At 39.0% G+C, this 18003-nt stretch overlaps 1 protein-coding gene across 2 annotated transcripts in view; it reads left to right on the top strand.

Moving 5' to 3' along the window:
- LOC145913578 (transcription elongation regulator 1-like) overlaps positions 1-18003 on the top strand; it is a 32075-nt gene that overhangs the window by 13111 nt on the left and 961 nt on the right. For both annotated transcript variants that reach the window (XM_083001307.1, XM_083001299.1), the window contains exons 11-19: positions 14106-14178; positions 14430-14550; positions 14836-14925; positions 14986-15104; positions 15346-15496; positions 16503-16667; positions 16925-17098; positions 17372-17472; positions 17532-17694. In XM_083001307.1, coding sequence (XP_082857433.1) covers positions 14106-14178; positions 14430-14550; positions 14836-14925; positions 14986-15104; positions 15346-15496; positions 16503-16667; positions 16925-17098; positions 17372-17472; positions 17532-17694 — 1157 coding nt within the window. The remainder of the gene's footprint in view (positions 1-14105; positions 14179-14429; positions 14551-14835; positions 14926-14985; positions 15105-15345; positions 15497-16502; positions 16668-16924; positions 17099-17371; positions 17473-17531; positions 17695-18003) is intronic.

Below are 18003 nucleotides of genomic sequence, written 5' to 3'. Positions count from 1 at the left end.
TGGACGCCAAAGAATATCTAGCCTTAAGGATTTCAACGGAAATCGATGTTTACTTATATGGTTATGGCATAGCAAACATATCATATTCATATTCGAATATTATTGTAAATTTTTTAAATTTTACTATCGTTGAAAAGTTCAGCCTGTGATCTATTTTTGTGTGAAAAAAGTAAGTCGCTACCTCGTAAGGTGGCCGAGTATTCCGCGTTCAAACTTTTGTCAACTGGTGATTTTTTTTTGTTAACTAACATCCCTCTGGTTCTTAACGCCCGATTGTTGGTCGAGGTCTGCGGTGTTGGAATCACTGTCACTATCGCCTCCCATGGCCAGTGCCTCAGCAGAACTAAAGAACTGAGATGCCATTTCAATAAAAGATTGTAAGCTTGTTTGTCAGATACTTTGCAAGAATTCTTCGCCGTCGTAACTCAAAATGACCAAATGTAGAGAAGCCATTTTGTCACTTGTTTTTGGAGACTGGGTTCACACTGATATGGGATGCCACCCTCAATAATATGAAGATCAATTTTCTCTGGGATGCAACCACCAAACGTGGCTTCTTGGTCAAAGGCAATACTCCAGTGTCAAAGATATGCAACACAACATGGCCTATAACTAAACTATTGAAGAATACATGGTATTTCTACATACCTCAGCGAATGGGTAAAGAGTCCGCACCAATCGAACAAGGGATTTCAGGCGGCCAATGATTCCACTTCCAACGCCATACTTCTCCACACACATGTCAATCATCTAAAATAATCGAAAAGTTGTTTTTCCCGTTGGCTCGATGCAAACATTCAACCAGTTTTGAATAATCTTGTCTATAGCATATTTTGGGTTTATCAAAATTTGACAGAGCTTAGCCGTTCACAAATGGTCGCTCACAGAGTACATGATGTTTGTTTTTGTTTTGCTTATGATAAGAAATCAATTTTTTTTAATCCACAAAGGTTGTTATACATGAAAACTTTCAGCTTTCCACAAATTGAGAACTTTCAGACTTTACATTTGTGTTTGCTTTTATTGAGGAATCAGTTTTTTATTTATTTAATCTATCAAGTTGTTTTACATGAAAAGGTTTTGTTGTGGTTTGGTATCCGCCTTAATGGACATAAACAAAATTCCTAAGTGTCAGCTCCTGTGGAGACTATTCAAGCACAAGGTTGATGGTGAAGTCCTAACCTATGTTGATGAAGAGCCATTGCAATACTCATAAAAATATCATTATTTCTTTGCTTTGGCATGAGACAATCTACGTCCCAATTCGGTCCGCAAACATCAAACCCGTCCTAGTGTCTCATCAAAAATGTTCGGACGAAGTCTTTCCCCTTTGGCGAATTGGGCGATCCACCCACGGGGAGTCGTTTGTTTCCCAGTGAAACAAACCTCGACCACAGTAAAAGCATTTTCACTTTTGATCAAAATAAAACCCGGTCTCCGCTAGCTTCGCCGGTGATGCGCTGATGTGGATGAATGGACACAGAACGCTCTGGAACGAACGTCACTGTCTTCGTTCGTCCGCCATACATATAATTCTATGATTTAAACAGATAAAACCCGGTCTCACCTAGCTCCGCCGGTGATGCGCTGATGTGGAATGGCCATAGCCCGCTCTTGAACAAACGCCACTGTCTTCGTTCGTCCGCCATGCATAGAATTCTATGATTAGACAGTGATATCTTCTTGCCCGTTCCACGAGCCGGATGTGTGTCCCCATATTCAAAAGCTCCCCCGCACTCAGCATATGGAAGTTGTTGCTCGACATTTTACTTCAGTTACAAGAAGGCGATACATCTGGAGACCAATCTTCAAAATATTTAAAACATATCTTGAACACTTAGTAAGGTCGACGTCTTCCATTTTAGCTTCATCCGGTATGGGGCGCTCGAAACATTCCGGATGAAACCATTCTTTACACTTTACTACACTCAATTAAATATTGTTGCTTATTTTCCGCAAGCCTACAACTACGGGTCTCAATATCCGTTCGCAACGTTGGAACTGTTTTTGAACATTAGGGAATTCGCGCCACATCTATGTTTGTCGGCAAGTCGAACATTTTCTGCCGAAAGCTCCGCGTAATCTGAGGTATTCATGTTTGCGCCAAACTATTGATATCGAGCTCACTTCTACAAGCGTGACTTCCTTGTTTGTTCTGATGATTTGTTTGGAGCAGGTAAAGATTTGTTGGGAATTTCAAAAGTATCTTCCTAACTCAACTATAAGCTCTTTGCGTTTATCGTCGTAAATTTTCGCAAATTCGTGCAGTCCGTTTCCTGCCGTTGAACCGAGTGCGCTTTAATTCCTGTTGACTTTTTACCATGATCCCCTGCGTTCGATTACCTGCGAGCAACGTTTGTCCAAATCCGCGTTGTTGGAATTTTAGAACATATTTCGAATATGCGCGATGCGCTTTACTACCGTGACTACCTAGATTCCCCAACAGTAAAGCGTTCCACGAGGTATTTTTGAAAGGAAATTTTTGGTAAATTTTGTTATAAATTCAGGACCATAGATATCATTATTTGTTGATAAAGAATGGTTGTCTTTCAAATTAACCCGGTTTATCACTTGCCCAAAGTGGTCTTGAATGGATTATCGGTGGTGATTGTTGAAAAGGAATCGTCCATGTCTTCTACAGTTTCAGTTCAATGAAATTGTGGGTCAACATTTTTGCGCTTGATTTTATCATTTTAACAAATCCCAACTGGTTTTAGCTTGATTCGCATATTTTGAATTAAAAAGCAGAATCATGTGATGTGAAACAAAATTTCCTCAATCTCTTTTATATCCTTCCGCGGCTACTAATAAACCAACGATAAACATCGATTCGGCGCGTTGCTGTTTCGCCAATCTGCGTAACTATTTCAGATTTTTCATAATGTAACTATTACATAAATGTAGAAACAGCTTCTGATTTAACTGCCTGTCGCTTGCTTCGCCCGATATGACCGCATACCATCGTTCTATATAAGTATGAAAGTCCTCGGCCATGTACTCTGGCTAAAGTTGAACTGATAAGTGCCATTGAACTATCGTATTATAAGTTTAACGTTCGTTTTACCGATGAATTTGTTTTCGTCGCTTTTGTAAAGTTTCAAAAATTGCGAAATAGATGCAATATTATGGCGGTTTCTCACATACGCTGCGACAGTCAATGGTGCTTCTCTTTTATTAGGGTTTCTTAGTCGTTTCTTCGTTTTTTAATTACGCTACCTGTTGCATGGGGGCATTGGTTCGTTACAGTTTGTGTAACTTTTTCCAATCTTGACCCTTTTAAATAGGTGGATTTTGTTGTTCCAGTTGGATGAATAGGAATTGATTAGTAGTAAGATACCATGTCGATCGATGCAACACACGAAGGCTTTTGTTTTGCCTTAAGTGTCGTCTTGCCGGGAATTTCCCCTTCAGCGCACTTCATCGGTGGTGAGGCGGTCTTATTGGCGTTAGGACTCTTCTTCTTCCTCTTCGTAATAGTTGTGTCGTATACATATGTCCTTCGGGACAGCGGAGTTGGTGTCACCACTGTTCCCGCATTTAAATCGGTGAAATCCTGGAGAGAAGCCTTAACTACCTTCCTTGATTGGACATTCCTTTCAACATGTGCTAGTAGAAGTCGTAGACCTTCATCTGAGAGATGGATCCCACCGTTACCAAGTAACTGCAATGGGATGCCACCCTCAATAAAATGAAGATCAATTCTGAGAGATGGATCCCACCGTTACCAAGTAACTGCAATGGGATGCCACCCTCAATAAAATGAAATTGATTCCTCTAATTGATAACAATCACCAATGGTTTTCGAAAGGGTATATCCAAAACATATCCACAAAAAGTTCCATGCTGATGATTTGGTTTTGATGCATAATTTGCTATCAAAGCATCATATATGGAAGCACATTCATGCAATTTGTTCAAGAATCAAACAGCAGTGGGTGTGGCTGTGGGCGTCACCCAGTAACTAGGAAAGCTTCAATTTCATACAGCTGAATTTTTCCTTGTCTTTTTTCTAGACTGTCTCTGTCATGTTGTGGCTAAGGCTGGGTCATACATTTCCAACGGTGTGTTCCGTTTTCAATGACAAACACCCTATGACCAAAAATATAACAAAGAAATTTCAAAAAGGGTGACTTTTTTAGTTGTATTCATAAAAAACAAATAGGTGGCTTGTACAAAAAAAACATTCTATAGCCTATTGGCATGGTAGTCTCTAAAACAGGGTGATATACATAGGAGGGTTACAGAACAAAGTTCACATTTATACAATGAGCGTTTGCGTGCCGATGACCTATTTGAACAATGAACACAATCTCGATATCTTTCGGCTCTTACAATTAGATGGTGAAGTGATGCAGCAATTACAGGCGATGGTTTGAAACTCAACAAGCTACTAACAACAGATTCAGTAAACTTTTTCAATGACATTTTTTTGTTTGGAGGTTTGACATTTTGATGAATAACATGCGCATTTACAAAACATACACTAACTATCATGCCAAAAATACGTTTGTACCACTTTCTCTGGAACGGTGTGGAAACATGTAGGTTTTGCCCGCTGGTCCAACAAATCAACACCTCCCATGTGTTTGTTGTAGCGGTCCACGCAGTATAACTTTTCCACACAACCACTATTGTGCACAGTGCTTAGGAGTGTGACTCGCTTCGTGTCGTGCCACGTACACGAAAGGAGTTGCCCGGACCGCATAAACATAGGATCATCTCCTTCAATTTCAGATTTGTTGGCTTCAGCCCCTCTGGCATGTTTTTTCGAAAACACGAAACTGTTCCACATGACCCTGTGGAACATTGGGCCAAATCCATGTAGAGTGCAGGGGATGAGTAATAACTATCCATGTACACTACATGGTTTTTATTCAGGAGTTGTGCCATCAGGTCTTTTACAATATGATGGGTTTTGGGCAGATTTCCCTCCGGCAGTTCATCAGATTTTCCGGTGTATAATTTCCAAAAAAGACAGTAGCCATTGGTTGCGTCGGCGACTACAAAAGCTTTATAACCCCATTTTGATGGTTTCTTGGGGTTGTATTGCTTGATGCTGCTTCTGCCCTTGAAGGGAATTGTCATCTCATCAAGAGACGGATTTTTGCCAGGCAGGAAGTAATTGTGGCAAAATTATATCCAATACAGGCCTGACTTTGAAAAGCCGGTCACAGCCAGGTTCATCTCTTTCTTTCCTCTCAGCATTGTTGGCGAGATGCAGGAAAGATTTTATATTTTGATACCGGTTACGTGGCATGTATTTTCCAAATTCTGGTGTTGATGTGACCGACGATGATGACTGCCAATAAGCTGTGCTTGTGAACCAAGGACATGGCAAAACGGAGACCGAAAAAAACCTTGATCTCATCGTGAGTCGCAGGTGTCCACTTCCGGTAACGGGAACTATCTTTCAGCTGTCCCGCTGTGGGCATTTGAGTAATTTTGCTGATCAGCGTACCGGTTCGTTTCGGTGACGATGATGTCCCAGAATTCTGGGGTCCAAAACAATTCCATAAAATTGATCGGCAGTGCTTCTTCTGTGTCCAAGTCACCTGCAAACCCTTCAGGCTGGGCAAAATTACCCAGCCAGGTGTCTGCAGTTCACACAGATTCATGTAATAGTTGGTTTATTTTGAAATTCGATAAGGAAAAAAAGTTAAAGCAATTTTAAAAAAGGAACTAGCATTTTTAGTAGAGGGGGTTGCATTTTTTAACATAAGTAAATAAGAACTAATATTTTAATGCAAAAAAATGCGATAAATGAAAAGTTCAATAAATTTCAGACATTTCATTTGTTTTATGTTTTCGTTTAGCGTTTATAGAAAAATAGTTATGAAGTGTTGAACTTGAAGACAAAAATTAGGAAAATTTACAAAAATGGGCCTGGGTTAAAGAGAAAACATTTAAAACAGTAACCCAATAGTTACTATGATCATTAATTATTTGGATTAACTTCTTTTGTGGGGTGTCCGTCAGTAACTAATCCATTGCACGTGAGTACGCCAACGTACTTTGATTAGGTATGATTAGGTATTACGCAATGCGCTGCATCTATACGTTTGTCGCTAAACCAAACATTTTCGGCCGCGTAATCTAAAGTTGTCCTACTATTCACCGCTTCTATTTTGCGCACGCAACACCGCCATGCCAAACTATATTAATATCGAGCTCACTTCTACAAGCGTGGCTTCCTGTTTGTTCTGATGATTTGTTGGGAACACGCAAAGATTTGTTGGGAATTTGAAAGTATCTTCAATAACGTTCGGCCAACTTTCCTTTTACCGTTAACGCCGTCGGCCTTTTGTTCATCCTGCATAATCGCAAGAGGTTGTAATTCCTGCTTGGGACGGAAGGTCTACCCTGATCGCCATTTTCCGTGCTTTCTTTAACACCTCTTTTGGATGTTACGTCATCCCTATTTCCAGATTTCCAAGCATTTCTGGATGTGTTAAGCGGGGGCATTGATTCGTTCAGCGTGTAAAACTTTTTCCAATCTTGACCCTTTTAAATAAGTATACCATGTTGCTCTTCGACCGAAAGAACAGTACGGACTACTGTCCTTGAATGCGCATCGAAAGATTTCCGGCCACTCCTTTCCTGTACAATATCTACCTTTCAATACATTTGGTAATATAATAGAAATCGTCTGTAGGTAAACTAAAACTTGCACTCTGCGCGAAAGTGCTTGGGAGTCCAGTACACGTCGCGTTTTGAACTAACAAACTCGTCCACGTCGCATTCGCCGCAATCTTTGGTCACATCAGTCAACAACAATGCAAGTGTAGAATTTTTGTTTTCCAATTAAAATTCCGGACCACTCCACGAAAATAAAAGCCAGGTGTTTTGTCATAAAAAGCTTTGCGAAATTCCGAACGGTGGCACGAAGTTGGTCCGTGTCAATCACTTGGGCAATTTTCATGTAATCAACATACGTTATAAGTAAAAGATGTAACAGATGTTATTACCACCGAAAGCTTTGTGCCAACAGGCTGGACAAAATCACGTATCCAGGTATCTGCAGGATTGTTGGCACTTTTTGTTTTAGGTCATCTACGTTAAAAATTTGGATGAAATGTTGGACGTTTTTGATTTGTCTTAAATTACGCTCGTCATAGGTTACCTGATCTGGTTCTACCGCAAACATAGTTGATATCTGCGCTGTTTGCATACGATATCTGCGTTACAAGTGCTTTGACTTGAGAAAGTAGGCGTCGCGCTTTCATGTTCGCCGAAACTATGCATTCTCATGAGGGATAGTTTTGATGACTGACTCGTGCATGAATGAAGAAACGGTTTTTCGTTTAATTGTTTGTTGGTAACCGCTCCAGATACAACAGAATAACACCTATCGACGTACGATTCGAAATCCTCTATCATATATTCAAGTTTAAATTTTGTCTTTCCGCCAAATTCATTCTCATCACTTTTAAAAAATGTGAAATTGATGTAACGTTATGCCGATTGGTGACGTATGTCGCAACAGTTAAAGGTGCGGTGCCTTTGGGATTTCTTACCACAATTTCATATGCGTAGAAATGCAAATGATTTCTGTTTTGTTTTGAACAACGCGTCCGGTGGCATCAATGTACATTGTATCGTGCATAGTTCGTTCGTGAAAAATTTCCGAAGATTGTTGTGACCAAAGCAATATAGTACATCGATTTTTTGATGTCGTAACAGCTGAAGGTGCGGTGCCTTCGGTGGGATTTCTGACTACAATTTCATAGGCGTAGAAATACGAATGATTTGATTGTTTTTAACAACGCTTCCGGTTGCATCAATGTACATTATATCGTGCATAGTTCGTTCGTGAAAATTTCCAAAGATTGTTGTGACCAAAGCATTGTACTCGGCGACGTGTTAACGTGTTTTAAAGTACCAACTTATTTATTCTTCTCATTCGAAAAAGAACTCTTTTGCTTATCTTGAATCGCAATAAGCGCCTCCACCTCATTACCCGGTGGTACATCGATTTTAATGGCCGCTTTTCTTGCATTTTGCAAAACGTATTTTGGCGGCATGTTATCTCTATTACCAGATGCCATTTCATGCTGTTCCTGTCGTTTTTATGAACGGGACAATATTGCAATTCTTTCATATACTGAGTATAAATAGACTGGCCCATATTGTTATTAACACTGTCATGTCAAAATAAGACGTTTCGACAAAAACTTATGTCATCATCAGTTTGACTGACGCTTTCATATAGTTTTCTAAACCGTGTGCCTTTTGGGGTAACACGCTTTTGTTGCTGTTGCGGCTCGATAACCACGACACTGCAGTACAGGTTACTGCCTTTTATTACCATGGCAAAACGCCTCTAAGGTAAAAATAACAGCTTCTCCAGTTTGCCTGATGGTACCGCCAGACATGCTTGATTTAGAAGGTTTTACCTCATAGGGCGAATCGTATTTCCGAGCATTGCTGTCGGAAATATACAGCAACCGTTCCCTCCACATTGTTTGTTTCCCAGATATTCCAACGCCATACTTCTCCACTCACAAGTCGACCATCTAAAATAATCGAAAAGGTGTTCTTACCGTTGGCTCGATGCAAACATTCAACCAGTTTTGAATAATCTTGTCTATAGCATATTTTTAGTTTACCAATATTTGACAGAGCTTCGCCGTTTGCAAATGGTTTCTCACAAGAGTAAATGACTTCCTGTTTTTTGTTTGCTTTTCTTATCTATTTAATCCCCAAAGTCGTTTTACACATGAAAAGGTTTAGTAGGTTGGTAGCCGCCTTTAATGGACATAACAGAATAACATCTGTCCATGTACGATTCAAAATCCTCTATCACGAATTTTTTCATTAAAGCGCCAATTTCGCCATAAACCATCGCAAACAAGTTTGGCCCGTTGTCTTTCCACAAGCTTATTTTCATAAATTGACTGTAGGTTGAGAAACGAAAAAGAGGTCATGCGCACATCTATATAGAGCCAATGGTTTGTCGGCTAAATTTGTCTTCTGTAGGGCTTTATCTACTCTACAAGACAGGGCCAATGCCACACCGTCAACCTGCTGGTAAAGTCTACCCTGAACGATGGGAGAACTATATTAATATCGAGCTCACTTCTACAAGCGTGACTTCCTGGTTGTTCTGATGATTTGTTGGGAACACGCAAAGATTTGTTGGGAGTTTGGAAGTATCTTCCTAACTACAAGCGCTTGGTGTTTGTCGTCGTAAATTTTTGCAAACCCGTGCAGTCCGTTAAGCTTCCTGCCGTTGAACCGAGTGCGCTTTAATTCCTGTTGACTTTTTTCCATAATCCCCTGCGTTCGATTATCTGCGAGCAACGTTTGTCAACATCCGCGTTGTTGAACTTTTAGAACGCCGCTTCCATTTTGCGTGCCAAACTATTAATATCGAGCTCACTTCTACAAGCGTGGCTTACTGTTTGTTCTAATGATTTGTTGGGAACACGCAAAGATTTGTTGGGAACATTCAGTTTGTATAACTTTTTCCAATCTTGATCCTTTTAAATAAGTGGATTTAGTTGTTCCAGTAATTACCATGTTGCTCCTCAACCAAAAGAACAGTACGGATTACTGTCCTTGAATGCGCATCGAAAGATTTCCGGCCACTCCTTTCCTGTACAGTATCTACCTTTCAATACATTTGATAATATAATCGAAATGGTCTGTAGGTAAACTAAAACTTGCACTCTGCGCGAAAGTGCTTGGAGTCCAGTACCCGTCGCGTTTTGAACTAACAAACTCGTCCACGTCGCATTCGCCGCAATCTTTGGTCACATCAGTCAACAACAATGCAAGTGTAGAATTTTTGTTTTCCAAATCTAAATCCCGAACCACTCCACGAAAATAAAGACAGGTGTTTTGTCATAAAAAGCTTTGCGAAATTCCGAACGGTGCCACGAAGTTGGTCCGTGTCAATCACTTGGGCAATTTTCATATAATCAACATACATTATAGTTGTTGTATTCTTCAGTCACAAACAGTTCAAGTGTAAAATATATAACAGATGTTATTACCACCGAAAGCTTAGTGCCAACAGGCTGGACAAAATCACTCATCCAGGTATCTCCAGGATTGTTGGCAATTTGTTCGGCAGCCCAGGAACATTGGTCTGCGGTCTGCTGAACAGGGGTGCTCTTAATCTTAAATTGTAATATATGTTAGTTGTTTTAGTTTTAGATCATCTACGTTTTAAAAATTAGGATGAAATGTTGGCTCTAGGTCGTTTTGGATTTGTCTTAAATTACGTTCATCATAGTTGCAAAACGGATTGCTTTTATATTTTCTTAAGTGGTACGTGTTCTATTTGCCACGTATATGATACACTTTGCAGTCCGTCTATGTTGGGATATTGCTGTTTCAAATTGTGTTGGACCGAATCTATGTGTTTATCACCGAGCCAAACGTCTTATCTACATGATATCGCATTTAGTGCGCGGATGGAAAATCTTGCAACTTTCCACATATTTTTTGTAGAGTAGTCCTGTAAAGGCGAATAAGTTCCCCCAAAAAGTTTTATTAAAGGAGAGCCGTTTCCAATTAAAATAGTTCATTCGATTGAGCTTCTGGAGAAATGCCAGCAAAAATACCAAATAGAGTTTGTTTTTGCAGAAAATATTGCTGGCATATTATTTGCACAGCACCGTCGGGTCAAATAATGTTGTTCTAAAGCGCTGGCAAAGCATTTATGATTATTTATTTCATTTACTTTGCGTGCAAAATTTATCTGTGTTGGACGCGAAATATTTCCCAATTGTTTTATCGGAACCGCTCTTTTACGATTAATTTACGTTTTCGCTTTATTGGAGCACGATAAGCGATATCCATATACTTCCGTACCAAGGCGATATGTTTTTGGTCGTACAACTCAGCGATTTCGGGGAGCCCGTTTAATTTGCGCCCTTTCAATCTCGGAATTAAAAAACATATAATGGGAAGTTTGGTTTTCATAAAATGCAAATCTTGCGATTTGTGGCAAAGGTTTGTAGCCAGATCTCAAACTATTTTTCAAACAACCCAAGTAATTTTTAACGGAAAACAGCTAATGTTTTTAAATGAATCGTATTTTTATATTCATAACACAAGTGGATTAAACGAAAACTCATGTGGCGACAAGAAAAGAAAAATTTTGAAAATGAAAAAGCGTTTATGGCACAGCACATTTCTATCTTTCATCACCACCACTCCCACATACAGCATAAAAGTTCTGTTGCTTTCCAAATTTAAGTTGGTGCTCGACATTTTACTAAGAAACTCCCAACACTATTTATACACCATAACTTTGCATTGAAGATCTGCATCGCAACATGGCGTATAACTAAAAATATAAAAAGATTATGTAATATTTTACATACCTTAGCGAATGGGTAAAGATTCTATACCAAACGTACAAGCTCTTTCATGCGGCCAACAATTCCATTCATGCCACCATGGTTCAAAATCCTATAACGATGAGAGAGTAGGAGAGTTCCTATATTGCATACCAGGTGGTACCACCAGCCATACTTAATGCTGCAAGGTCAAAAAAATAATTTAGACTGTTTCACCTCATGAAGGAAAAACGTATTTCTGAGCAATACTGTCACAAATATACAGAACCATTTCCAATTGCTTTTGACTGGAACCCGCCACATTGTCTGCTTCCCAGATATTCCAACGCCATACTTCTTCACTCTTCACTTAATATAAACACACGTCAACCAACTAAATACTGTAAAGGCGTTTTTACCTTTGGGTTGGGTGCAAACATTCAACTACATTTGAATAATCTTGTCTATAGTAGATTTCAGGTTTAACAATATTTGATCAGAGCCTCACCATTGTTTTCTCATTGAGAATGAACGAGAACAACTACTTTCAGTAGATTCGCTCATCAAAATGTCCTTTTTCTACAGTTTAAGGTTTCACTGCATGAATGGTTTGACCCTTGCACAAGCACTTTACCTTGTCTTCATGACCAGTAAAGTAAAACCAAGCCTCTGCTAGATTTTTCTAACAGTGCAAGGATTTTCTTCGGTAATTATGGCTGAAGGTGGATATGCGAGATCGCCGTCCAGTGGCAGACTAGTTGTCTGGTTCGTTTGAACTGCGACGAACTGTGGTCCAAAGACCGCCTCTGGCCGTAAAATCTAAGGAAGCCAGGTCTAATACCCTCGTCGATTATTGCCGTCCCAAACAAAACCACTTCCAAGAAAAATTGAAGAGCCAGGTCTTTTGTCATAAAAAGCTTCACTAAATTCCAGAAGGTTTTACGAAGTTGGTCTGTGCCAATTACTTGGGCTACTCTCTTTGTGTGGCATTTTTTTCTGATGGTGAATGTCCCACATGATCCTGGTTTATTTTCTAGTTAAACCCATATGGAGTTTGGATAAAGAAAAATACATCCGTATCCTTATTGTGGGTTTTTGGTAAATTTTCTTCTGAATTAGAAAAAGCTAAAAGATGGTCTGTACTTGACCAGAAGCAACTAGGGCAGAAAAAGGCAATTTCTTCAGATTGATCACAGATTTTCAAGTGTATAATTTCCAATATAAGCAATACGAAGTTGTTGCATCTGATAAATAAAACTTTACAATTTGCATTTTAATGGCTTTCTCGGGTTGAATTATAGTTGATGTGTATAGTTTCCTTTTTTGCACTATTTTTAGGTTAAAAACTATTTCATTTTCAAACTGCAGAATAATAAGATTCAAAATAGGTCTGATTTTTATAAAGTCGCGTATTTTCTTTCTTTGTACTTTGTTTGCAAAATGATGCAAAATAGGTCTAATTTCTTTGGGCATTGGTTTCGAGATATCTATTTCAAATTTAGGAATGGATGCTACGATAGTGGATTGATAGTAGTCTTAATATATTCCCAAGGGCGAAGAGGCATGCCAATACTCAAGCCAATACAAATCATTATTTCTTCGAATGCAACATATCTTCATTTGTAAAACCGCATTTCTACAGGACCATAATACACATGGATTCTGTACACCATTTGTTTATTTAATCCACAAAAGTTTCTTCGTATCAACAGGCACATTGCAAGGGGTAGGCTCGAAGCTTCCAATGAAAAATTTTGTTGTTATTTCACCTGAAGCACTCAGTGATATGATGCTGGAAGTGCTTTGGTTTGCTCATCATGCATTGACACTTGCTTGGGTGCAAAAAACTTAATCATCCTTGGTAGACATTTTGAACACAGCTGCCTTATCATCAGTACATTTTTAGACGCCTTGTTTATTTCTTCTACTGGTAGTAGTACTAATCTGGAGCTGATCAGTCTAAATAGGAAAGCCAAAGCTAAAATGCTTTTGATCATATTAAGTTAGTAAACATTTCAAACTCTACTGGGTTCATCATCAGTACTGAAGTGAACTGCTTGCAAAATCCGTACAGACAGAAGGGAACAACAACAACAACAACAACAACAACATCAAGCAACAAGCCAGGGGCGTGTCATGTGATAGCAGCACAACAGCGACGTCATCATTTGCGATGTGTCAAGCTGCATTGTGGACCTAGATGTTGAACAGATATAGGGGTTTGGAGCTGTCATCTACGTTCAGTGATGGTTAGGTAAAGGATTTTTCAAACTTTTCCTAAGTTAAACTTTTGCTGTACTTGCTCCTACATGACATCTTCATACACGACCTTTTCATTCCAGTCAGTAGTTACTCTATCTTGCGTGGATTTGCATTTATCTCTTTCGTTGCTTTTCCTGCATATTAGATCTTTTAGTTTTCTGTACTCACCACTTTGAAGGGGAGCAACTGTAGAGCAAATCTTTCTTAACCAATCACTTTGCTTTGCTCATCATTCCAACACAGTACCTCCTTCCCAATAGGCTCTAGGGAAAACGTTTGTAGTTTAGTGCATATTTAGGAAATGACATTGGTGCCAAACCCTGTGACTGTCTGAAGTTTCAGGAATTTTTCGAATTTTCTTTGATCAAATCTTGGCAAGGTATATTTTGAAAGTCCTACATGTGCACATTTGCACTTTATAACCTCACACGTGGCATGTATGTACATTCAGGCTGAATTAACTTGAGCTAGTTGTAGAGGTTAAAGAAAAAAAGCTTCTGAAACATATCCCTTTTCACTCTTCAGAGGTTTCCTGTTTGTGTTTTTTTTTTGCAGAACCAGAACCACCAGAAAAGATTGAAGATGTTGAAGAAAAGGGTGAAGAAGAACCAGCTAAGAAGAAATTAAAGTTAGTTTCAAAATTTATGCAGAATATTAACATGATTATGCAAATAAGATAATATTGGTGTGAATCCATTTTTATTCATAAAAGGAAATTCCAAATACTTAACATAACAAGTGGTGCGCTAATAGTTTTACATGTTTGTGAAGTGAGTAAACTCTTTTGACAAAGCGATTAATTTAACCAATCACTAACTTTGAGTATTCAAGTTTGCCTCTGAACTCCCTGACAACACTCTTTGTTTTATTCTGCAACAGAGAAGTTGATTCTGAAGAAAAGAGGATTCAGGAAGCAGAGAAGCAGGGTGAGAAGGAAAGGAGTTTACTTCCTCCTGAAACAAGACTTATCAAGTTTAAGGACATGCTCTTGGAAAGACAGGTTTGTTCAAGAATAATATTTTATTGGTACACCTTGTTCAATTTTATCTGGATTGTGTCTATTTATTTTATAACCAATTGAAAAATCAAGAAGAAATACTATTTACAGTCTTGAATTTAAAGGTTACCATGCAATTTCCTTTATTTTTTTGGATACATTACCACAATTTATATATGGTTGGGTTAAGAGAACCTTCATCAACAAATTAAGAAAATTCTTCAGCAAATTCTAAGCCATATTTTTCGTTGTCAATGATGGCTTAACAAACATCACTTTATACACCAGGTGTCAGCATTTTCTACGTGGGAAAAGGAACTGCATAAAATTGTGTTTGACCCCAGATATACTTTGCTTGCACCGAAAGAAAGAAAACAGGTGCGTTTTGTATCTCACGTTTCACTATTTGCTGCTAATTTTGTCGCAAATTTGCTTCAGGTTTTTGATGAGTTTGTGCGGACAAGAGCTGACATAGAGAGGAAAGAAAAGAAGGCTCAGATTTTGAAAGCAAGGGAAGAATTTAAAGTTCTGCTTTCCGAAGTCAACTCCACTAAAAGGTGCAAAATTTATGTTGTTCATGTTTAAATTTGGTGGTGAAAAAATTTCTTGTGTTTTGTTGCATTTTTCGTGTTTTGTTAAATATACCAGACTAACAATCAGTAGAAATCTGTGCGCAAATTCGAAGTTTTAGGACTTAAGATTTAATTTCAAAAAATCTTTTTTCTAAATATTTAGGGTGTCAAATCTAAGTAGTTCATATCATTCCAACTTTTTAACAGGACTTTTTCTGTTTGCTAGGATGGGGTTCAGCGAATTTGCCGGTCGCCACGCACGAGACCCGAGATACAAAGCTGTCGAAAAAATGAAAGACCGCGAGGCGCTTTTTAACGAATATCTCAAGGAAACCAAGAAGCAAGCAGAAGAAGAATTAAAACTGAAGGCGGAGAAAGTATGACGGGGATTTTCGTTCCAATTACCGGGCTTCGGGGTCACCAAAACCTATAATTGGCGATTGTGGCTCTCCGAGCTGCACCAAATTGTCATCACAATGTTGCAAAAGTGTTTTGCGTTTAAATGCTGGCTGTATTCAGCTAGTTTACTATGGACAGCACAGAATTGTTACAAATTCATGTGTTGCCCGCATATTTAACTTTTAACGAAAACTAGAAGTTACCTAATAGAGTAATCCACTATTAAGTCAGTTAAGTCCTATCCGAACTTTGAGGAATTGCACGAATGTTAACAACCTTGACTAACGTTTAACAAACCTACTTAAAGAAGGTAGCAAGATTTTCATGTTCTTTTGTCTTCTTACATGGAGCTTTTAGCTGGACCGGACCGCCCGCGTAAGCACTACCAGGTTCGGAGTCTCGTCCAGAGTTCATGTATAAGACACGAATAACTTTTGAGGTAGACGCTCTCTATCTGTCATATTGTTTTACTTGTACAGTGGCAATGGCGTAGCACAAACTACGGTCCGCACACACTTTGCATTCTGAGTTTTGACCGGTAAAGACAAGTGGGTAACAGCTGCATAAACCTGTAACTAAAGTTTGTACGTAAAAAAAACTGTTTTAAATAATTCTGTAACATTGTAACATTATTGCAAACTTGCAGGTTTGTTCCGACTTTTCGCTACTTTTTTATTTAATTAAAACATTTTTTAAAACAAGCAATTACTTTTGAACAAAACCTGCGTTGAAGTTACAACATGACAGATTTGCTCAAAATGAAACAAGAGCTTGTTTATGGGAAGTAGTTCAGAAATTTAACAATTTCCACAGTCCAGATAATTTAACAGTACAGATAATAGCACTAAACACAGCACAAATACCGAAAAAGGGAATGAATAATCCGTTCACGCTTTGCCACGCAACTCTCCACGTTCCAATCCCAAACTTTCCGAAACTCTTCAGATCTCCGCAATAACTCGCGTTTTCACACCTTTTCGCCAGATCAAAAAAGATTACTTCGATCTTATGGGGGATAAACGTGTTCACAAGTACAATCGGTGGTCGAAAGCGAAGGAAAAGATCGAATCGGACTCTCGTTATTCGGCTGTTTCGAGCGCCACCCAGCGGGAGCAATGGTGGGAGGAGTATGTTGCCTCCAGATCCAAGGTACGTTTTGCTGCCTTACGCGTGTGTCGCCATCCCTAATGTAATCCTGTATTGGGATTTGTTTTTAAAATATATATAATAGGAATTAGTGCGTGGGAAATCTAGTGGCATGGATCGCTGCATATCTGTAGTAAGCTGATGCGACATAAGATCGGTTACACGGCAATAATATCTTTATAATACAGCGGCTTGTTTTTGTAAATTTAAAAGGTGAAATTTGAGTCTCGTAATCGCAAAAAATGTAACATTGCCCTCAGGTGGATGAGAGCGACGAAACCGCACGGAAGCGACGCGCGGAAGAGAGTTTGAAAGCTCGCGCAGAGCAAGTGGAAAAGGAAAAAGCTGAAATGAGTCGAGAGATAGATACGGAAAGACAGAAGCATCGACTTGAGGAAGCAGTCCAGCATTTTAAAGCTCTTCTCGCTGACATGGTAAGGATGAATTACGGCCACTAAACAATTGGGTTTTTGTAGTAACCAGTTTTGCCAGAACGGTTTGTGCTTTCCCAAGCATCTCCTATCTGTTTGACCTCTTTCGATTTTCGTGGTAAATAAATTTGCCCAACTGCCAGCCATGTTAACAATAACGTACTTTTTTCCAAATAAAATTTCGAGCAATGAATGGGTTTGCGTAACCCAACGTGCAAAAATAATACACATGTGAAGTAAATGTGGTCTGGCCAAAACTTTTTCTATCTTGTAAAGGTGCGTAACACAGACCAGTCCTGGTCCGACGTTCGTCGTGCGTTGAAGAAAGACGGGAGATGGGATTTAGCATCCCTGCTGTCCAGAGACGAGAAAGAAAGGTTGTGATTCCTCCATAGAAATCATACACACGTTGGTAATGATTGTATTTTCGGCGCAGATATTTCACCAGTCATTTGGAATCTTTGAACAAGAAGAAAAGGAGTAGTTTCAAGCAGTTGCTGGATGAGACGAGCTCAATAACCCTCACATCCCGTTGGAAAGATGTGAGGAGATTGATCAAAGAAGATCCAAGATACGTTAAATTCTCTTCGAGCGACAGGGTCGGTTTAGTGTGCTTGTTTGTAGAAGTTCGAAAACGTAGCCAAAATAACTCACTAAAGTGGCTGACGATAAATTAATGCTATTAGTGCGACAACGCTGATGTGTGAGTAATTTTTAATACCTAACCACACTTTATGACATTTTTCCTTTAAAATTAATGTTATTTCACTTGTATGTTTTCCTGTATTATACCAGGCCGTTTCTTATATATAAAGCAAGTGCGACTGTCTGTTATTTCGCGGAAGTGACAGTGATCGTCGGGGCATAGTCTTGGTTTGCTCACATTACATACTAGGGATAATTTGTAA

Source organism: Ascidia mentula, chromosome 1 (genome assembly GCF_947561715.1).
Source record: "Ascidia mentula chromosome 1, kaAscMent1.1, whole genome shotgun sequence".
In the NCBI taxonomy this organism is placed as follows: domain Eukaryota; kingdom Metazoa; phylum Chordata; class Ascidiacea; order Phlebobranchia; family Ascidiidae; genus Ascidia; species Ascidia mentula.
The sequence above is the reverse complement of the archived record's forward strand: the minus strand, read 5'-3'. Positions and strand labels throughout refer to the sequence as shown.